Source organism: Clarias gariepinus, chromosome 19, assembly GCF_024256425.1.
Source record: "Clarias gariepinus isolate MV-2021 ecotype Netherlands chromosome 19, CGAR_prim_01v2, whole genome shotgun sequence".
Lineage (NCBI taxonomy): Eukaryota > Metazoa > Chordata > Actinopteri > Siluriformes > Clariidae > Clarias > Clarias gariepinus.
Genome location: NC_071118.1, coordinates 18,773,805 through 18,797,478, shown reverse-complemented (window position 1 = coordinate 18,797,478; position 23,674 = coordinate 18,773,805). Strand labels below are relative to the sequence as shown.

General features: G+C 37.5%; 1 protein-coding gene across 3 annotated transcripts in view; it reads right to left on the bottom strand.

The window, feature by feature from the left end:
- Positions 1–23,674, bottom strand: part of slc4a4b (solute carrier family 4 member 4b) — a 47,265-nt gene that overhangs the window by 2,861 nt on the left and 20,730 nt on the right. The window contains exons 4-27 of one of the 3 annotated variants that reach the window (XM_053478090.1): positions 22,249–22,384; positions 20,367–20,527; positions 19,465–19,644; positions 18,496–18,591; positions 16,431–16,507; positions 11,988–12,145; positions 10,947–11,034; positions 10,498–10,652; positions 10,243–10,374; positions 9,969–10,143; positions 8,735–8,868; positions 6,561–6,829; positions 6,191–6,246; positions 5,880–6,065; positions 4,021–4,134; positions 3,666–3,827; positions 3,132–3,310; positions 2,123–2,195; positions 1,765–1,833; positions 1,516–1,623; positions 1,195–1,260; positions 697–858; positions 459–552; positions 75–141 (exon numbers count right to left, since the gene is read on the bottom strand). In XM_053478090.1, coding sequence (XP_053334065.1) covers positions 107–141; positions 459–552; positions 697–858; positions 1,195–1,260; positions 1,516–1,623; positions 1,765–1,833; positions 2,123–2,195; positions 3,132–3,310; positions 3,666–3,827; positions 4,021–4,134; positions 5,880–6,065; positions 6,191–6,246; positions 6,561–6,829; positions 8,735–8,868; positions 9,969–10,143; positions 10,243–10,374; positions 10,498–10,652; positions 10,947–11,034; positions 11,988–12,145; positions 16,431–16,507; positions 18,496–18,591; positions 19,465–19,644; positions 20,367–20,527; positions 22,249–22,384 — 3,065 coding nt within the window. In that variant the 3' untranslated portion in view covers positions 75–106. Of the gene's footprint in view, positions 1–74; positions 142–458; positions 553–696; positions 859–1,194; positions 1,261–1,515; positions 1,624–1,764; positions 1,834–2,122; positions 2,196–3,131; positions 3,311–3,665; positions 3,828–4,020; positions 4,135–5,879; positions 6,066–6,190; positions 6,247–6,560; positions 6,830–8,734; positions 8,869–9,968; positions 10,144–10,242; positions 10,375–10,497; positions 10,653–10,946; positions 11,035–11,987; positions 12,146–16,430; positions 16,508–18,495; positions 18,592–19,464; positions 19,645–20,366; positions 20,528–22,248; positions 22,385–23,674 lie in introns of those variants that run through there. The other 2 variants (XM_053478091.1, XM_053478092.1) reach the window with 2 other exon arrangements.

The following is a 23,674-nucleotide window of genomic DNA, read 5'->3' as shown; positions in this document are numbered from 1 at the left end:
AAACACCTTGACATCTTGAATGTTTTGAAGACATCATGCGATGTGCAAAAAAACTCCAGAATTTGCAGGTTTACCTTAAAGCTTCGAGGTAAGGAAACCCCATGAATCAGTATGGAGTGAGGAATGACATGGGCTTATTTCCTGTAAAATATACAAAGATATGTTATCATGGGTTAATTGCAACAAAAAAGAAGACATGAAGTAATATTACAAAAGGTGTGTGTACTGTATGTGTGAGACATAGAATCTTCTGCATAACTAGAATGTTTCATAAAAATCATAACACCCAGCAAGCAGAAAAAAGAGCCTGATTCAAAGCAGCCCAGAATGACTAATAATATTAATAAAAATTAAGGAAAGTAGGGGAGAAATCAAGAGGAAAAGAGAGTGAGGCAGAAACCCAAGCCCATGGCAAAAAGTGTTAGATTGGCACTCTGCAGAATTTCTGCCCTACTCACTCTCTGAGGGTTCCTCTCCCCTCATTTGTGCCTCCTCCATCGTCTCCATGGATATCTTTATACTGGGAATATTTTCATTGCCTGGATAATCTGACTGTAAATCGCAGAAAGTGGACAAACTTACTAAAATGAAGTCATGCTTGTTTTTTTTATTCGATACTCTTCAGGGATTAATCTTATTTCAGTCCAGGTTAGTTTTTTCCTTTTTACATAATCACACACGTTACAGTTTTCTTACATAATTTATGTCACTGTCAATGCTGCCCTTCTTCTTTTTTTTCTTTTTGTCATCCTCTTTCTTTTTCTTGTCTTTCTCTGGCATAACGTCATCCAGGTAGCTGAGATCATGCTGAGAGAAAAAGTAATCCAGTGCCTTCCTTACGGCCACCAGGGCCAAAATCTATGAAGAGGGAGACAGCGTTATAAACACGAGCATACAGGGATTAATTAGGATGGTAGATTGACTCCCCAAAACAGTTTAAATAAAGAGTCAAATGGAAAAGTGGTTTTCAAACCACTAAGTGATCAAAAACTGGCCTGAAGTTTGGTTTATTTATTTCTTCAAATTTAATCATATTAAAATCCATGCACAGCAATAATGATGAACAAAATTGTTAAATAAATATGAGATATGCATAGTATTCATGTGTTCATGTGTCAAACAATCCTGTAATGATGACATTCTGTCCTGATATGAGCCTAAGTATTCTGGCCAAGTGCATAACTACAGACTCACCATAACTGGGAAGATTATAGCTGCCACAGTGGACTTCAAGATCCAAAGCAGGGCAAGACACAGGATCTGTGCAAATACACATGTGTACATTACACATACCTGTACATTCAGTGTAATAGAACTGGTGATTCAACCAGCACAGCGCAAAATTGTTAAGCTTCATTGTACACCTCAGGTCATTTCCCTGCTCTGACACAGCTACCAAATCTGACTTTATAGCTTTTGAGTTGGATCAAGTGTCTCAGAACAGAAAAAAATATCCAAATTGTGTGGCACTCAGATTTTGTGAGACGCTGAACACTTCATTATACAGAGACACACCTGGAGGAACGTGAACAGGTGAACTCGGCGAAGGGGGACATGGCGCAAGTAGATCAAATCTGGCTGGTGTTTCGCTGGCATTAGAAACAGCTTCAAGCGATCCATGAACTACGCACACACATATACACACACAAACACATTAAAATATCTTAAACTCACTGTATTTTTGTATCAGACAACATGGAATCTAGAGACATGACTTGCTATTATGTGTGTCTAACACACAAGACTAAACTCAAAAACACTTACCTGCACTCCATTTAGAGATGCTACTCCCATGTAGAGGAAGACACCATAGAGCACCGGCATGGGAATGAACTAAAGAGAAAGAAATATGACAACATATACAAAATAAACCAGAAACAATAAGTTTTCCACATTGTTGAAATAATACCAAAATAAGCAAATAAACAAAATCAATTCAATGTAACTGCTACCAAAGGGCAGGTACTCAGAGTTGGACTTAATCGTATTATGTCATAGTTGCAGTGATCTGACTTGAGCTCTGTCAGACTTTACTGGAAGGTTGATTTACACACTTGCTAGATGACCATGTATACATCGTCATTAAAAATTAAAAGACAAAGCTGCTTTCAGCTGTGTGTACCTTAAGAATCGGTGCCATGAAGACCGATAGTCCAGTTAGGAGGAAGACACTCACTCCCGTTACTCTCTGCTCCCTAAATCCAAAAGATTAAGCACACTCACCATTTATAAATAGACACCTATGCATATGCCTATTTATCCATACACAGATAAATATCTGCATATGTGGATTATGTATATACGAGTGTGAGATGGGAGCAATTTAACCAAATTAATTACATTTAGTTCAAGAGCTTGTATTCAGAAGCTTTTACTCCAGCAAGTATGAAAACTTCATGTAATTCTTACATGCTTCTGACATTATTACTGACTGCTTAAACTTAAAAATAATATGAAACCCTTGTTCTTATGATATTTTTTCTAAATGTCTTTCAGCAACAACTATGAGGAGCGGTCAAGTCAAACCGGGACTTTTGATGGTTTCTTATGAATGAAGATGTAAACCAGTTGATATTTACAGCAGACTTCAAGACCAGTACAGTCAAGAGACTCTTAGTTGCAGTAAAACATTTGAATGGTGCAAACAATTTAAAAGAGACCATACTTCCATAAATAATGATCCTGGCCAAGGTGGCTTAGAGCCCAGTGCAGTTGTTTTCATGAACATTTAGTGATTTAAATTGGCAGATAACTTCTTACCAAATTACCTCTACCCTACCCACATCTGTCCGAGGCAACTGTAAACACATCATTCACGAACACCGCTTGTAAGTTACAAAAACTCAGCCGTGAGTTATTGCCACATCACCCGTACTGTCCTAACTTCACTCCAAGCATTTTTCCCATACTTGAGCCATTAAAGGATTTCCTGAGAGGCTGGCAGTCCAATCATTGCTTTGGCATAGTGAGAAACCTGGGATAAGTCCATTAGTGTAGCAGGAGATTATAGGGTTAAAGGTTTTTTTTTTACTCAAAACTGTGTTCTGTTATTTAACTGAATCAAAAGTGCCAGTTTGACTTGTACAAACCTTCTAGATTTATAAATATTCTCTTTTTCCCGCTCTCTGTACCTGACTCCAAGGAATTTGGGCTGCTCGCCTGGTGCCGATGTCTCTGTCTCCATCTTAAGTGAGTCGATGTGGGCGATGGAGATGACAGTTGCTGCCACGTACCATGGCAGACCCATGAACGAGCACACGATCATTAGCACAGCCACCCAGAATAAGTCCAAATGGTAGCCAGAACCTTTCTGCTCTCCACACACAGACACAATATTTAGGGAGCAGTAGTATCCACAGTTAATAAATCTCAACTTGCAATTTATCAACACAATTCCACAACACTGGCAATGTAATTAGTTAATGTTTTTAATCATGTTTTATTCATTAGCTAGCTTTGAAAAAAAAAATCTTTAAATCAGGGATCCAAAGCTTACTTACAAGACAGCTGTTTAGTCAGTAAAAAAAGAAACTGACATGTCATATAAACTGGACCCTCTCATATACATACACATGTGTTACTGGCCATTATCAGCTCTTTAATGTGAACTGAAAAAACACACACCTACACTGTATATGTACACACACACACGCACACACACACACCTTGAGTTTGTGTTCCTTCCTGTTCACGATGACAGCAGTGATTTGCTGGTCCATAAAGATGAGGATGGTGACAAGGAGTGCAGGGAGTAACGAGGCCAGGTACACCCACCAGGGGTTTCCACCGAAAGGGGGGACAAACCAGCCCCGCTTTGGACTTGTAGGCTATACATACACATACAAATAGATTTAATGTAAGTATAAAAACCACATATGTATCACTAATTCAGAGGTCATTGAAATTTAGCTACAATTTACATACAATAATCCTTATTAGACATGAACATAAGGATTATGGTAAAACACAGGAAAAAAAAAACATTGCAAAAACAACACACACACACACACACACACTTACCTTAAATTCAACAGGCACTTCCAGTTTTGGTGTGTCTACGCCCACCAGTGCATCTATTCCACAGAAGATCAGAATGGCCAGGATGATTGCAAAGTCACTGATCATGTTACGTACCTGCCAATCAATAGATAAATCAATCTTTATTTAAATCTGGTAATAAAAACATTTGATAATAATTAACATTTTAAAATGAACAATAATTAACTTAAATGCTGTACTTATTCACAATTATTTCTTTATGGTATACTACAATAACAATACATGATCCCACCCACATTGACATCTGATCAAGTCAATACCAATGAGGAACTGCTGTTTAAAAAAAAAAAAAAAAAAAAAAAAACGTATAATAATAAGCATATAATGAAACGGGTTCATTTTAGTTCAGTTCAGTTGTATAAATGTCACTAAGGATCAAGACTAAGTACATGGCTGGAAACTAATGTAGATTAATGAGGTTTTAATGATCATGGATTGGATGCATTAACAAATTTTTGGCAGGATTTAGTGATGGATATTTTCCACCTACTGTACACTGCCAAACCTTATCTCTCTCTCTCTGTCTGTCTGTGTATGTGTGTGTGTGTCAGTGGGTGATGGAGTGTGGGATCGCTGATGAAGATGTACTGTTACAAAGTAAATAAAGGGGAAGGTTAGGTTAAGATCGGTACTGGTACTCCAGTGGTGTAAGTGGGGGTTTGATAATGGCGAGGACTGAACTCATGGGGATTAGGAAATGAAACTGGATATTATCAATTGCTAATGTAATTACAAAAACTTCAGTACTAAAAGGAAAATAAAATTTGAAAAGAGCTCTTAAAATTTTATCATTTTTGTTTTCTAGATAACTAAGAAGTCTGTGTAAGCAAAATTAGATATTATGTCTTTTCTTGTCACTACTGTAAATATAAATACATTAAAAAAAACACACACATTTTGCTTTGATTATGGCCGTAGTATTGTATCAATAAAGTTACGCAATGTCACAAAAGTTATTTTGGACCCAAACCTTTCCATTAATTTCCTGCAAATCTCAAATATTCTCAATGGGGTTAAGGTCTGGACTCTGTGTTGGCAAATCCATCTGTGAAAAGGATGTCTCAATGCTCCCTGAGCCACTCTTTTACAATTTGAGCCAGATGAATCCTGGCATTGATATCTTGGAATATGCCCGTGCCATCAGGAAAAAAAAAAAAACACTGATGGAAAAACCTGATCATTCAGTAAGTTCAGGTAGTCAGCTGATCCCACTCTGGAACAGGGTAAATCAGAACTCATCAGACCACATAACTTTTTTTCAATGCTCCACAGTCCATTCTTTATGCTTTATGCTAAATAAAACACTTTTTTTCCACCTTAATTAGCATCACTGACACATGGTTTTCTTAAAGTTACACAGCTGTTTAATCTCAATCCTTTGAGTTCTCTTCGCATTGTGTGTGGAAATGCTCTTACTTTCACCACTAAACATAGCTTTGAGTTATACTGTTGTTGTGGGTCTCTTTTGCCATTTGATTTCACCAAACATTTAAGTGATTTTCCACTACACTTAGAATGTTTTTGCAACCGCATTTATTCCTTAAAGATTATGTTTTTTTGTTTGTTTGATCTGATGCTTCTAAAACAGAGTAACATCTTTGCCATGAGCACAGAATATGTTTTCTGACATGATTGTTCAAGAAATGAGAAGCTACTCACTGCATCAGTCAGGGTTACATAGTTAGTGATACACATCAATCACTGGGGTTATTATCCAATGGAAAGCTCTTAACTTAATTTAACTTAATTTGCTTGGTTAAATCCATGTGGTGACGTGTGTGTGTGTGTGTGTGTGTGTGTGTGTGTGTGTGTGTGTGTACCATGGTGGGAAAAAATCTGCTGGTTTTAAACTTCTTTAAGGCCATGGAACAGGTGTAGGTGCCCATGAACAGGATAAACGACATTAGTGTGATGTCAGGAACAAAGCCACAGGAGCCTCCTTGCAGAACTCCTCCACTTTCCAAACACTCTGAACGAGTTAGTGATGACCAAGTAGCGTTCCAGTGCTGCTGGCCATGAAAACACACACACACAGGCAGGTTATTACTGTGTGTAAAGGTTCATTTTTCTTACTGATGTTCTAAACTAAATCCATGTTTAATGTAATGTACACACACGAACACTCACTCACCTGTCCAGTGGAGTTGAATGGAGCTTTAATTAGTTCATCTGGGATAGACATGTTGCCTATTTTAAACAAATACAATTCTGGTCACTGAAAGTTCAGCACAATCAAGCTTTTATTCGACTTAATCAGTAAGAAGACACTACTACTGCAGTGCTCATTAAGCAAAGCAAATGCAGCAAAAAAGCCAATCAAAGCTCAGTTTCCTAAAAAAAATATATAGCAAAAAATTAATAAAATATCAGTACATAAGAGATTATTCTAAGCACATAATGAGAGATAAACCCAAAGATATACTACACACACACACACACACACACACACACACACATACACAGGTGTAAATAGAGGTACCATTAAAAACATAGTGCCATACCCTCAGGAGGCATGCAGTGGCAGCCATACTGAGTGGCCATGTCCCAGTGGTAGTTGATGTCGATGGGGTAATGCTGAGCAAGTTTGAGCATTTTCTTGAATGCATCATAGATGAAGATAAAGCTGATGAGAGATGCAAAGCCTTCCTCTGTAAAGCGTGTAAAATACTGCACAAGGAAGCTGGCATCCGTCGCCACCAGCAGCAGACACAGGAACCCTGACCACAAACCAATCCACAACCGAAATTCCAGGTAGTCTAATGCGTGGTCCCTGAAAGCAGCCAATCATAAAGACCATGCCAGATTTTCAAATCACCAACATCACAAACCCTTTAAAAATGCCCACTAACCCACTAAAAATGACAACCACAAGAAAATTTGACATGGATTGTGAACGGTTGGTTGTTTTAGTTAAGAGGTTTGGCTACTATGAATATCAGGCTTACAGAGGCAGCATGACTAGTAGTGCGATCTATATCCACTACAATATATGATTTGATTTCAGGTCTTAACCCAGTGACACAGGTGTCACAAACGCTTTAAATGTTTTGGAAAGTCCTTTATTCAGTTTTATCCTTGACGTATCCCATGAAGTCCCTATGTGACATCTAATGAACATCCTGGTGCAGTCATGTGACAGTCTGTGAATGTGTGTACTCAAGATATCATTTCCAAAATAGGAATGTGTCTGGATAGCACTTGTTACAGAACTAGCTAACTTTTAAAAGCTTGTTTTGTGGGTTTTAACTAATGTACCAATTCTAATGCTTTAATTACATCTTATATTTTATATGTAACCTGTTCTGACTCAATTTTTTAAAAATAAATTTGATGGAAAAAAAATAATGGAAAATACTGCTGTGACACATGCATCTCATAGGGCTTTCAACAATAAAATTGTCACGGGGGCCAAATGAAGTCCTGGTCACAATAATAAAAATTTATGAGCTGCTCAAATAATTTAGCTTATTAAGTTACTAGTAAATCTTAAATTGGTCTTATTCATTGATTTAAAATACATTGTTATTTTATAGGACCTACCAAAAGAGCTTCAAGGAAAGAAAACCAGTAAACCGGTGACAGGGTCATGGGTGGCCAGGGCTCACTGGTTAATGCTGGTTCTGATAGGAAGGTGTCAGAACACATAGCGCATTGCTGTTTATTGCATATGGGGCTGAGTAGACAAGGACGGTTAGAGTGCCCATGCTGACCCATGTCCCCCAACAAAAGCGGCTATGCTGGGCACATCAGCATCAGAACTGGACCACAAAGCAATGGAAGAAGGTGTCCTGGTCTAATGAATCACCAAAACATGGTTAATTCGAGATGCCCCACCTAACAATTTGCAGGACACAGACGATCTGTTACTAACAGCTTGGTGCCAGATACCACACACACCGTCAGAGGTCAATATGGGTCCAGGCCTCAATGGGTTAGCGCTCTTTTGACAGCTATAGTGAGATCTCCACAATATTAGGTGGGTGGTCATAATTTTATGCCAAGAACTGATGACAAAGGTTCCAACATGGAATTGAAATGCACAGATTTTGCTGTTTTTGTACGATGTACATCCTTTCCCAGGTTTATACTGTAACATATGTTGGTTGCTCAGTTTTACTACTACACTTACAATAGGCAGACTTACTTATTTTTGAGTTTTCACTAAAAAAATCTGAAATATTATTTGTAACAATACATACAGTGTGAACATGCAAATGCAATTCTATCAATTCTAAGCAAGAAACTGAGAAGCTGATCTATTTTTAAACAAAAAATATATTTAGCATAAACATTTAATGTGACATATGTAACATTCCAAAGACATGAAATGTTCTATACAGTATATCTAAACATAATCAAGATAATATGTTCAATTGATCATATTGATGTGAGATCAGCACCCAGCATACCTCGCTATCTCATTTCATAATAGATATACAATTCGATTGTGTGCTAATTTTTTTTTTTTTTTACAACAATAGATTTATATTATAATTACTTAAAGGAGTGTACACTATGTAACAACACTGTTCCTGCACCAGGAGTCTCAATACATTTTATCAAAATCCTGCAAATTTTATTGTATTTTTTTAGATATTGCCCCAGATGAAAGTATTGTCTGTGTGTGTTTGTGTGCGTCTGTGTGTGTGCGTGTGTGCAGGATAGTCCTACTCACGTGCTAAAGTTAAACAATAGCCGCTCAAAGACAAGCACTGGTCCTGTACTGCTGAGGATGATGAGAGGCTGCCCACCTAGCAGACAAAACACTGCACCTGCTAATGCTGTTCCCACGAAACTCTCTATCACACCCTACAGAGAGAGAGAGAGAGAGAGAGAGATAAGAGATGATCAGGCCAGTGATTAGTATACTGGTGATACTGAATGATGGGAACAGACAAGAGGGCAAATGAGGTTGCTGCTGAGGTTGTTACATAAATAACCAATTAAATTGTATCTATAGGCACTTTTCAGGCTGTCACTGTAAAATATTTGTTTTCTTATTTATGAAATGTAATCAAATTTAAATGTAGGCATATTTGTTAGAGGAAATTTTATTTGCAATAATCATGAAAAAATCATAAGAATGTTCACTGTCACAAGCAAAGAGAGACTGTTAAGCAGCACTCAGGGAGTTGTTCCTCAGCTTTATTAAAGGGTGGTTCAAGACTTTTGCACATCCCTTATCCTAATCTTCACAGCTTGAGCTGTCTACTGTCTCATTTAATATTTTGCTAAATTTATACTAACAAATGCTAATTTAAATTCTAATGTAAGGGAACGGGCGCTCACACACTTTGTAATCCACCACTATTTAAAGTGAAGCTAATCCTTCTTAGCTTGAGAGTTAGAGAGCACCAAAATACCTAAATAGATGTCACAAACCTCTAATTCCGGACCACATGGCTAGATACACCACCACACATACCTCTTATAAATAAAAACTACCTTAATTTCTCTATATAACCCCCTGCTACACTAATGTACATATGTCTCACTAGTCTTTGGAGACCATCAAGATAGAAGGTTTTCTCAGTACACCAGAGTCATGACTGGACTGCCTACTTCTGAAACGAGGTCAGTTTTAATGAATGATGTTTGTATAGGTACCAATCTGCTGCAAATGTCATTCTGTTTTATGCCTTCATTATTATATCATTATTAATGAAGGTCATTGTTTTAGGATGGAGAAAAATCTCATCAATAGACACTGAGACACCCATGTGGGAATAAAAAGAGTATCTTAAAATCTCAGCTTTTTCAACAGTTACATCAGCCAGTCTCTGAATTTCAGAATAGACAGACCTGACATGCATGCAAAGATAGACCCTGTGTTCCCCATCACTACAAAGTAAAACACATTACAGTAACTCATTAGCTTAATTAGCAGAGCAATAGTTTTTTTGTTGTACCTGCATGTTCTCTGTGGCATCTCCGAGCAAGCCGCCAAAGGTGATGGCATTGGTTATGGTGCCCAGATAAATAAACAATGTAGCAGACAAGGCTTGGATGTTCAGTGCATCATAAAAATCACTTGCAAAGTATGGCAGCTTTCGCTTAACGTCCAGAATCAGACCGCCACAAAACCTGAGAAGAGAGATGTGGAGGTCAGGAGAAAGTAAGGAAAACAATAGTCAATGAGCTAGTGCAGTCTTAGCAATAGTATACAGGCCAAACATCACTTACTTGCCAGTGAACTTGAGCTCATCTCCAACATGGTGACCTCCACCACCTCCTCCTGCACCACCTTCAATAGAAGCATCGCCATTAAGCTTGGATCCATCTCCACCCCCACCTCCTCCTGCTAGGTTGTTCTTACTATATAAATAAGGATTAACAAATTAATACAATATATATATAGCTCAAAACCTCTATAACTACAGTTCACTTTTACATCATTTTAGGCTGGTTACTGAGTGTAAAGACACACAAAGTTTGCACCGTTTGTCTGAGGATGGTAGGGATTTGGGGGGTTCGATCCGGATGTCAGGGTCCCACTCTCCTGGGGGCAGCACGACGACCTCATCAAGGAACTCCTCGATGCCTGCCAATAGGTCTGCACGATCTTTAGCCTTGTATGCAATGTCATGAAACACCTAAAGGCGAGAGAAACACAAAGCTTAAAAACTTTGATCACTGTGTTAAATGAATATGACATGCCAATATTTATTATTACAAGAATTGATTCATTAAATTAAAATGAATTTATCAATCTGTGATTCATCAATCAAAGACAGTCAGTTAAACATAATTTCAAGCGTGGTATATCATCAACCGACTCTAGCTGTACAGTACTCAGAGTACCAGAGTACATCATCAAACAAAACTTGCTGGGGGGCATTTCCTGGCATTCTCCATATCCACAAAAGCATTACACAGACATACTGTACCTCATCTGACATTAAAGTAGCAATGGCTCGGCCAATCTCATGGTATGATCTGGCTTTTCCTTTGGGCCCCAAGAGAACAAACAGAAATCTAAAAAAACAATAAAAGTAAAATCATATTCATGCACGAAATGTAAGGTTTTATTTCATAGTTTTTTTGTTTTTAAATAATACATCACATAATCAGAAAAGTGTTTATTAACACTAGTTTACTCGTGGGGTAAAGGTTATTATTTAATTATAATCCACTGAAACAGGAAATACTAATCATTAAACCACAAGTTTTTCATTTAACACTAGACTGAATTTGTGCTTTGATCTCAACGTCATCTGAGGTTCTCAGCTACCACAAGCCATATCATAGCATATATGAAACTTTCCACTGCAACTTATCACACAGCACTTTAGCAGAAATGATAATGTTTTTGATTTACTGTAACATAACACCCCTCCACGTGCATTGTGTGTGTACTTCAGAAAGTGTTTGCATTTCAAAGTCCTGCCAGTGATATCTGTAGTGTACAGTACATTATGCATTTCTACCGTTAATACATTAACCAACAAACTTTGTATTTAAGTACAACAGGATAACAGTACTGCATGGGAAAATAATAGTACAATGCAAGTAATAACGATGTCATCCAAAATGTAAACTACGGTAGGGTGAAAATATTCAATTACAAAATTTTACATTACAAGGCCTGGTTTGACTTGAATGCATTTTGTACTTTTAAGATAAATCAAATTTTCCTTAAAAAATTAAAAATGCATTGTTCAGTTATACAACACAGTGATTAATTAATTGATTGAATGATTGATTGATTGATTAATTAATGTGTTACTCTTTAATTCATAATTTGTTTTGTGGGTAAACAATATTAATGGACATTTAATTCTAAATTACCCATGATTCTTTTAAATATGACCTTTACCTGCTTCCTATTATTTAACTCTTCTAAAACATAGCCTTACAGTTCAGTCAGATTAAACAGAAAGTTATTTTTTTATACAAGCCCAGCTGGTTAAATTTAAATTTCAGTTTACCGTGTAGGCACAGGGACTTCAGTAAGCCCTGCAAGCAGGACGGCCTGCTGGAGCCGTACAAAGGCCACGAAAGGAGAATCCAGAAAGTCTACTTCCCCCACCAAAATGTTAGAGGCCTCTGCATCCCGTGGAATCTTCTTCATGAATTTATTATTCATCTGCACATAGAGGGAAACATAGTACAGTAAATAAATAAAAAAAAAAACCACAAAAACCATGCAAATGGAGATAAGACACAACAGTATTGTTGTTAAGACATGAGGTCTTTGATAGAAAAGCAAAATTACACTGTGTTCTGTGATGGTCACCATCTTAATCAACAGTAACGAGGATACAAAATATCTGAAAAAAAACTCTGTTTTGCACAAAGCAGTTAGGACTGCTCAGATACTCAGCTATGTATGTGATAAAACAAAGAAATAGGCAAAAACGTGTACACAGAGGAACTGAGAAGCCTAAAGACGGCTTTACAATTTCTTACTGACACTTTAGTCAAGTGGGAATCACCAGGGAGCACCTAACACGATATTATCACAATACCTAGGTGCCCATTCGATTTGTATTGTGATTCACCACAATGTTATAAATATCCAGATTTTTTTTCAGACATCCTTAAAATTTTAAACAAACTAAGCAAATAATTTCCTAATGCATGCGTTGCTGTGATATGTAAATAGTTTAGAGCACACCACTTGGAGAAAGGCAACATTTTACAACCTCAGTGCAAAAAAAAAAAGAATAAAAAATACAGTACAACCCTGGATTACGAGCATAATTCATTCCGGAAGCAGGCTCGTATTCCAAAACACTCGTAAATAAATTTTCCTTTTCCATAAGAAATAATGGAAACTCAAATTATTCGTTTCACAGCCCAAAAAAATAAATACATAAAAATAATTAACACAAAATATAAAGTAAAAATAAAACAAATTAACCTGCGCTTTACCTTTTAAAAAATAAAAGGTAAATCTCGACATGTACGTGTTTCCGTTTACGCGCGCAGGTGTGTGTGTGTGTGTGATGCCCCTCCCATACCGAGAGAGAGTGTGTGAACCAGCACAAATTACGCGCGCGCACACACATAAGAGAGGCTGAGGGAGAAAATGGATTTTTAACCTTCTAATGAGACTTTCTTACACAGTAAACCTTTCTCCTTTCTTATTTGAATTTCACATAAACACACATTCACGGAAAGTCTGTTTTGTCGTAAAAATTAACAAGGAACATCGCTAATAACACTCGTGTAAGCGCATACTAACGAAATCACTGCTGTAACGTTAACAAACAAACAAATTAACCTGCACTTTACCTTTGAAAAGAATCGCGACAGAGCAGTGTTTCTGTGAAAAGCAGAGGGTGTGTGTGTGTGTGTCTGTGAAGAGAGAGGGGTGCTTCACACACACACAAACACACACACACACACACACACTAAAGGCGAGAGAGAGAGAGAGAGGGAGAGTGTGGGACCCGGCACGGTGTTAAATTACGCGCGCACACATAACGACAGAGGGAGAAAGTGGATTTTTAACCTTCCAATGAGACTTTCTTTTGCTTTATACGCACGCACACATGTGTGTTATAAGAAACAGTACATGCGCGCTGTACACACACGCTTACAAACACAAAATAAAATATGTTTTACACACACATGTGGTCACAGTGTTATAATAAACAGTACACGCGTGCACGGATGTTGATTATACCAGTGAAAGACGAGCACTATGACCCAGCAGTTGAGACGATTGCCTATAATTCCGCAGCACAAAAGAGAGAAAAACCGTTGGCTCAGTTGTGATCACGTGACGCTGGCGTCAAAACAAGCGCATGAGTGATACATGATACTCAGTACTCATAAACCAAGACTTGCTCGTTTTCCAAGTCAAAATTTATTAAAAATCTTTGCTCGTCTTGCGGAACACTCGCAAACCGCATTACTCGCAATCCGAGGTTTCACTGTATACAGTATCTTTTGAGGATATATGGTATACGCAACCTAATAGTTTTTTACCCATCTCTAGAAAAGAATATTTAATAAACCACTTTAAATACAGTAGCCTAGGCCAGTGTCCTCAATAATAATTTGTCCTTCATGTTTTTATTTATTTACATTTTTCTCTATTGCTTTTGCACCAGTCATTCAGGCGCATTATTAAGTCACACAGGTGTTTTGCTAAAATTCTGTAAGCAAAAGATGTGTACTACTAAAGGTCATACATTGAAGCACTGAATTACAGTTTCACCATGCTTTATCTTGTGTGTGAATGTTTAACTATGAATGCTGGAAAACAGGTTATCAGTGGCTATCAGCATAATGACCCCAGAAGTGCAATTGTACAGTAGCAGTGTTTACAGGACGATTGTCAGGATTTTGACGCAAGAGGGAGAGATTAACCAATTCCCCTCGATTTGGAAAGTGAAACTTCGTCCAAACTAGGCTAAATGAAACAGAGGTACAGTATTATGTGAAGCTCTGAATGTAGAAAGAGTCCCATATTCACTGAAATTTAATTTTGTGTGTGTTGCGTTCCGACAATTTGAGAAAAAGAGCTGTTTATGTTGCGGTACACCATAATGGGCAAATGTTTGTGGAAACCTAAGCATGACACCCATATGTGGACTTTCCTCAAACTGTTTCCAATCTGGAAGCACACATTATATATATATATATATATATATATATATATATATATATATATACAGTAAATGGGCCATTTACTGTATATGGATACACCTTAATAAAATGGGAATGGTTGGTGATATTAACTTCCTGTTTGTGGCACATTAGTATATGTAAGGGGGGAAACTTTTCAAGATGGGTGGTGACCTTGGTGGCCATTTTAAAGTATCCATATAAATGGCCCACCCTATATAAATATACACTCACCTAAAGGATTATTAGGAACACCTGTTCAATTTCTCATTAATGCAATTATATAATCAACCAATCATATGGCAGTTGCTTTAATGCATTTAGGGGTGTGGTCCTGGTCAAGACAATCTCCTGAACTCCAAATTGATCGTCAGAATGGAAAAGAAAGGAGATTTAAGCAATTTTGAGCGTGGCATGGTTGTTGGTGACAGACGGGCCGGTATGAGTATTTCACAATCTGCTCAGTTTTTTTATTGGGATTTCTTACGGACAACCATTTCTAGGGATTACAAAGAATGGTGTGAAAAGGGAAAAACATCCAGTATGCGGCAGTCCTGTGGGCAAAAATGCCTTGTTGATGCTAAAGGTCAGAGGAGAATGGGCCGACTGATTCAAGCTAATAGAAGAGACAACTTTGACAGAAATAATAAACGAGGTATGCAGCAAAGCATTTGTGAAGCCACAACACACACAACCTTGAGGCAGATGGGCTACAACAGCAGAAGACCCCACCAGGTACCACACATCTCCACTACAAATAGAAAAAAGAGGCTTTGAGCATTGTTTCTGACCATGTCCATCCCTTTATGACCACCATGTACCCATCCTCTGATGGCTACTTCCAGCAGGATAATGCACCACGTCACAAAGCTCAAATCATTTCAAATTGATTTCTTGAACATGACAATGAGTTCACTTTACTAAAATGGCCCCCGCAGTCACCAGATCTCAACCCAATAGAGCATCTTTGGGATGTGGTGGAACGGAAGCCTTGTGTCCTGGATGTCCATCCCACAAATCTCTATCAACTGCAAGATGCTATCCTATCAATATGGGCCAACATTTCTAAAGAATGCTTTCAGCACCTTGTTGAATCAATGCCACGTAGAATTAACAAAGTTCTGAAGGCGAAAGGGGGTCAAACACCGTATTAGTATATGGTGCTCCTAATAATCCTTTAGGTGAGTGTATATATATATATATATATATATATATATATATGACTTCTTTGTTTACAGGAGCATTGCAGTTTTCCTACAACTAAGAGGCTCAAACCTGTTACAGTATTAAAGTGCTACAGTGTAAAATGTGAAGACATGGTTCTGCCAAGGATGTTGAAGAAGAACTTGTATGTCCTGCCTGAACCTCAACTCCAGTGAAGACCTGTGGGATGGACTAACATTATCATGTGACCTCAGTAATGCTTTTGTGGCTGAATGAGAAAATTCCCACAGCCACATTCCAAAATCCAGAGATTCTGAGGACAGAATGAAATGTCAAACAAAAAAAATGTGAGCGCAATTCTCACCTTTTTTTGACAGGCATTCCTGACAAAAGTTGAAATAGGTCTCATACATTTTAAACTTCTATAACAATAGAAATCTGCCTTAATAAATACAACTTATAGATCAAGATCAAGAGCAAGTTAAAGGTAGCATCCTTTAATATTCTAGTTGTATGGTTGTGAAGGGAAAGGATGACAAAAATGTAAAGAGGGAGGTGAGGTTTACACATGGATTCAGAAAACATGCAGGCACACAATAACTTCCTTATAGACACACTGGTGGTCTTACCTGGTCCTTCTCTGGCTTGTCGGTGAGGTCATTAAGGCTGCTGGAGGTCAGGTTGAGAGGCAATGTAGATGGACTACCTGTATGAATAAGACAGAGGTAAGATCAGTCAACAGAACAGGAACAGAACTAAAAACCAATATAAAGAAAGCTTTTAAACAATATAATACATACAATATTTAAATGTAACAATGTTTAACCCCTCTATATGGGTATAAACTATAAAATAGTAATGTGTTCCATATATAAACTTTTATTTACAGATTTCTATTCATTTTATTTTTCTCTCTTTGTGTCACGGCCTACTATCGCTTATTGTAGAGTCTAAATGTGCATAGTGACATTTATAATCAGCTGTTGACAGCTGGGCTGTCAGGTGTCTTCTCCTTTGTCTTTCGGCTGTTCCCTTTCAGGGGTCGTCACAGATGTCTGACAAAGGATATTCTTGGCAAAAATGTGATAATGCAAAGCAGGAACATATAGGCTTAATAAAGTTATTGTTTCATCTGCTTTTGTTAAGGGGTCACCACAGCAAATCATCTGATCTGTAAATTTGACTTTGCAGCCAAGCTTCAAAGCTGCTAAAATAATATTAGAATAACAGGAAAATGCTGCAATATATCTGTCCTCACTGGTCATCCCTTAAAGGGACCAAGGACCCTTTGACATACTTTAATTAAGTGGAGGCAGAAATAAACTACAATAGTCCAACGAAACTGAAAGGTTTCCCCTTCGAGAAGGTGACATTCTCCAAAATCTTTTCGACCTGTATTGTTTCTGTCTTTAGTTGACCCTTTTTTCTGAGCTGTTAATATTTATAGAAATCCTTCTTATGAATAAGAAACTCAGTCTGCAAAAGATTTGAATATTCCTTTTGTAAAAAGTTGTTTAAATAGTATCAAAACTTGCTTCTTTTATTTTGACAAAGCTTATATGCACCTTCATTTTGATTTAAGACAGACATCAACAGTCTTTCCCTAAATTAAGACGGACACCAACAGTCTTTCCCTACAACAGTATTTACTGCCACGTTTATTATTTATACTTCAGTCTTAAAGGTTCATGATTCATTGATCTCTGTGAGTATGGAAATTAAAGGGTGCTAGGCTAATTTAAACTAGGATTACAATGGCCAGTTTTTTCCAGAACAGACTAAACGTTAGTGTAAATTTGTAACTGAAGATACGTCTTGTACAAACCACTAATCAGCTGATGAGATCTTACGCTATTAGCCAGTTAATAATAGGCTGGACTTGCAGGATTAGAAGTGTGGCTCAGGCTGTCTACCTTTCTGTGTAAATAATGCAGATAATTATGTGTGATTAATCTTGTGCCAATAATCAACATTAGTTGCACTAGGATATAAGAGCCAAACAAATAAGCCATAAGATTAAGGTGTTATGCATTTTCTGTCATTATTTAAACTTCAGTGCAGACTAAACCTTGATGAAAATCATGGCAGAGCTGTAAAAGGGGTTGGGTTTGAACAAATATCAAGAGGAGTAGTTAAGCATACTGCTGTAACATCTAAGCAGATCAGGGTGTGTGCCAGTGGCTCAGGGACATTCAAGTCAGTGAAAGACATGGCTATTAGAATAATATTGAAATTGAAGTTTTAATATTATTCTGTCTTAGTCTGTACTCCCTTATTACTGTTACTTGTTCTTTCCCATCAGGAAATCTATCTAGATCTAAGTCTGGATTTTCTTTGCATGTAAAGTCGCATAATGTTTTATAAGAATGAAAATAAATTTAATTTCATCAGAGTCATAAAGGCAGATTTTTAGCCCCTGAAGAGCAATGGAACAGATGTACAGATGTTCCTCGGTGTGTCTGTGGGAACATAGCATTAAATCCGTTTGTAGTGAATTATTTCACTTAATGAATTTGACCACAATAGGTTTAACAGTTTGAAATTGTGTAGTAGGAAGATTTTTTTTAAGGATTCTCTTAAAAAATCCATAATGTATTAATTTTTATATTAGTCACACTTGAATAACCTGTGTGTCATTAAGCCTTGTAGGAGTGTAAAAGTGTAAAGTTGATTTAATCATTGCTCCAGACTTACAAAGTCTACCAGCGCTGTTGCTTCTCTGCATCTGTATTTGGCCTTCAATTTCAGAGAGGCTTAAGCGTGGCACAGAGTGATCAACAGACATACGTACTGACATGTCACACACACACACACACACACACACACACACACACACACACAAAAGCAAACGATGACAGGGAGGGTGAAGGAAAAGGAAAAAAGAACAGAGGAAGGTTAGATCACAAAGCAGAGAAAAGGTTTATGCAGAAAATGCTCTATATCACCTGAATTTTCTTTTCTTTTTATACACAGACATTTATTTCTGCATATATATTGCAGATTATGAGCCCAATATTACATACTGTATAATTATACTGTAGGTGAAAGCAGCATTCAAATATTACTGGTACTACCTAGCCAAAGGATAAGGTGAAGAAAGCATGGAGGTGGCGGACATTCCTGAAAATTTCATAAAATTTCTCTCTACGTCTCCACTTATTCCGCTTTATAATTGCCTCAGCTACAGTAATGTTCCAGGAAAAAAAAATATGTAAAATGCAAAGCTAGTGCGCTCTATGTAGGGTATAGATTTTTCACACCAAGTAGTGCCCTTGATCCTTGTAAGAATGGGATTTGGTATTTGGCCTTACGTTAGAAGATTGTAGGCTTTGTAGCTTGTGGTGGCTGAGTGATTGGCTCAGGTTAACTAGCAGTATGAAAGATTGCTTCTCAACATAACAGTTCAGAGGCTATTTGAAATGCCATCATGCTTTTAGGGTACACCATAAACCTCAATTAAATATCCATCTATCCCCTGATTTTTGGTATAGAGGACACAACAATAGAATATCTGTTCTGGTAAAAGTTATAGCATTTGGAAAAGAGAAAAGTAAAGACACAAGAAAAGAGAAAAAAGAAAAGTAAAGCTGAAGTTTACATTAGTGATTAAAAACTTAAAACTGATAGTAGGTGTAGTTTAGTAGATCAATAAGAGAATTTTACCATTTTCTTGGTTTGAAAACAGCCTGCTTGCACTCGATACAGTTCGGCCGATGTCAGCCAACGAGCGCAGGTTGGACTTCTTTGTCTGATGGCGGTGTTTACGCAGAAGAGTGTAGGTAACCGTTTCCTTCAAGTCAGGCTTCAACAGCCCTGACTCAATCTGAGTATCGGTGATCATGTCTGAAAGGATGAACAAGAGTATGTCAAAAACAGAGAAAAAAAAAAGCCCACTCACCTGGGCTATTTTTCTTTCCCAATGTAACTGTAAGACTAACTAAACTTAATAAGTCTATTTACCCTGTTTTCTTGTTAAATACAGCTATCAGCCATAACATAAAATAACATTATAATCACCTAAGTGGCTCTAGCCCCTCTGGGCATGACTCCAAAAGACCTCTTGGGGTGACTTTGGCAGCAGACCCTTGATTTGTCCCTTTACGGAACATTTTTTTTTGTCCAGCACATCCCATAAAGGTTTAATTGGATTGGCATCTGAGGGGTTTGGAGGGCCCATATGTGACGAGGCTATGGTGCACTGGTTGATCTGGTGCCTTTCTATTATAGCCAGGTGAGTTGTTCTACATTGGCTTTTCTGTGGGATTGGATCAGACCACTAGCCTTTGCTCCCACAGCGTTTCGTCCCCTATTTGGGTGCCCATAATCCTGTCACCAGGTTACTGATATATAATTGATAATCAATGTTGATGGGTAATGTTATGTGTTGTTAATATTATGGCTGATTAGGTATTAGTGAAATTAAAATATTTTCTTTTTTATCTTGTGATTTTAGAGTAGTAATAATACATACTAGTATTTGTCTAGAATTTAAGTAATTGTAAGTAATTGGCTGATGTGTGCTGCTTTAAAAAAAGTGCTGACAGAATTTGCAGTGGAGTTTTTACCGACAATCTGCTGCAGTGAGTTAGCCTCCATGTCAAGCAGGACAGTTCCCTTCTCTATGCACTTCTTCAACTCAAAAAGTGAGTGCAGATACAGAGTGGCCACATGAGGTTTACTCCACCTCTCTCCACCCTTCTCCACTTTCTCCTCGAACTTGATCCACCTACAGACAAACACACACATAAAGACATATTGGTTAATTCTGTTCCAAATTTTCCTGTCTACTTCATTAAGTACTGGAACAAGTTGATCTTGTGTTCTACACATGTCTGGTTACATCATTTCTGGTTACATCATTACATCACTGAGTATTAAACTAAAAAGAATATTTGGAAAGCTTGGAAATAAAACACAACAGGTAGCGCTGTTATAAGGAAAAACTAAACCTAAAAAAGGATTGTGTGATACAATTACCACCCTAACTAAAGTTATTTTCCTTTAACAGTATGTTCTAAAGTGACATTTTATTCCTCTTATACCACAGTAATTTACCAACGATTGTCCATCCATCCATTATTTATCTTGCTTAGTCTGTGCACAATGGTCTTGGTTAGCCTGTGCAGAATTATGGTGGGCCTGGTGCGTATCCTAAGGAACTTAGGGTTCATCTTGGATGGGGTGACAACTCATGGTAAGGCACAGGTTAACACACCCAAACACATATAATGGGCATTTTGAAAGCACCAATCAGCCTGCTGTGCATGTCTTTGGACTGTGGGAGGGAACCCACTAAGCACAGGGAGAATTTGCAAACATTACACACAGACCAGTAGCAAGATTCAAACTCTCAACCCTGGACCCAATGATTGATCTCTTTTTTTCTCTCTCTTGAAATTAATCATACAAAAACGTCCAAGTAACAGAAAAGTACAAAATGCTCTGTTCTAAAGACAACATATTGACTGTTCAAAAGCTCTAACAAGACAAATTTAAAATGAAAATCTTAGTTGTGTTTTCTACGTTCTATGTGTTTTTTACACAGAAATAAACCCATATCTATTTGCTTGACATTGTATACAACTGAGCTGAATGGGTCTTGCTTAATTAATCAAGACAGGTTGGGGGTGCTGGGATATAAACATTTAAAAAATTTTTACATTTTGACCTTTTTATTTTGGAAGTGAAACAGTAAGCATGGAGCCATCACAACTAGCTCACCTTTTTTAACTGTAACTTTTTATAGTGAGTGGCTCATGTCCCATGCAGTATGACTGGTACGATGACTTTAATCCTCTGACTCACAAAAGCCTTTTAAGGTAAAACTAAAGAGAATTCATTTTACAAGCTTCTTAAGAACTGCGCCTCTTTGCAGTCTCGTTTTTTTCAGAGCAAAGAAATGTAATCCCCTGTATAACGGTCAGGGACTTCAGCACTATGTTACTGAGACACATCTGGTATGTGTGTACACGTATACACAATTTATTTACACCCAGACTGATACCTTAAAGCGCTTAAGACTGTCTCTCCCTCTCTCTCTCAACCACACATCTGCAGTGACTAAGTGATAAGAGTTTGTGAATTAATTTATTATTTGTTTTTATTTACAGGCTTCAAGCTTAATTTACTGTACACATATCAGAACAGTTCAGTGGACGGCCTTTACCTATTTATATTATAATTGTTATTTTTTATACTTAATTCACTACATTTAATTAAATTAATAAAAAATATTTTTACAAAAAGATTTGCAAAGGTTTAAAAATGGAATGGCGAGCCTGTGTGTGTTTTACTGTAAGTGTTCCGGTGCTAACATGAATTGAGAGGAGTGACTTGAATTTAGGTCAAACAAAACTATTCACTCAGAAAATTACTACTACCTGAAATGGGCAAATGCCAACCTTCATACTATCAGTCTCAATCATTTTGCGTGTGTATGTGTGTTACCTTGCTGTCTCTGTCCACTCAACCTCATTGCCATCAGTAGTGAGCAGCTCATCGAGCTCAGTGAATAACTGTGGCAGTGACGGGCCACTTTCCTCCTCACCCAGCATAAACCGGATCCGTTCGGCTGCTGGAGAAACTGCAGGGGGACAAAACGACCATAAAAAACCATAAACAATACAGCATCATAGGTATGTATGTTAGAATGTTTGCAAAACCAATGTCAAAAATTGTATCTCTTACTGTACTTTGTCAACTATTTGTTGACATTAATTCTTAGTTCAACTAAAATATTAATATTAATATTAAACTTATAATTGAATCTTATGCAAATACTTTAAATTTGTATATACTTTTACTTGAATAAAATTCATTCACAAGAAAAGTTTTTACAGGCATCACCTGTTGTACATTAAGCATTTCTACATCAGTTTTAATGTTCTAAACATCTACCCTAAAAATGTATGGCCATAATTGATCCATAGGACTGCCTATGAACATATAAACTGCCATGTGTGAAATTGATTTCTCATGCTCCCAAAACAACTCTTTCTTTCTTTGCCTCCAGAGCCTGCACTGCGGCCAGTGGCGGACTGGCCATCTGGAGCACTGGGAGTTTTCCCGGTGGGCCCCTGGCCAATGTAGGGCGCCCCAAACAGTACGCAAATATATACAAAATGACGGAAACCATCATATTGCATCTCTTTTTTTACGCATATGGATGACTGCGTTGATCTCACGGGCACTGCCGACAAAGAGCGTTTATGTTACTGCGCATGCGGATGTATCGCCCTCCCTTAATATTAATTAGTTTGGTCTATTCCATCCGTGTTCTGAAACACGCCCCCCGGTATAAATAGTTTGACAGCATAATGAGACATTCTGGGACAATGAGACATTATGAGACATTATTGTGATTTATTTCAAAAGATGTAAGACAATACTGCCAAAATTTATCATTTACACGGTGTTAAAAAATATGCTTTGAATTGTCTCTTATTGAGTCACAAGGGTGTTAAAAAGCATTCATCGTTATTCATATTAGTGTAAAGTTAGTATGATTTTGAAAGTGCTATACCTCCACAGTTTCATCCCAGTGGAACAATCTGACTACATGTACAGTGACATGAAAAAGTATTTGCCCCTTTCTAATTTTTTTCTTCGCATATTTGTCACATTTGTATCACCTAACACTTTGATAAAAATTGGCCCTTTTGTTTGTGAGATATCATGAACATTTCGCAGGGGGTATCATCGTGATGCAGTGTAAGATATACCACACATCAGTGTAAGCTGTACTGTAAGTGCAGCAGGTCAGTGATGATGAACCAGTGCCTGCTGATGATGACCAACACCTCTCCCCTGATCTACCAGAGCCAAGTGGAAGGAATCACAATCGAACTGAACAAGTAAGCTGGAATAAAATCAG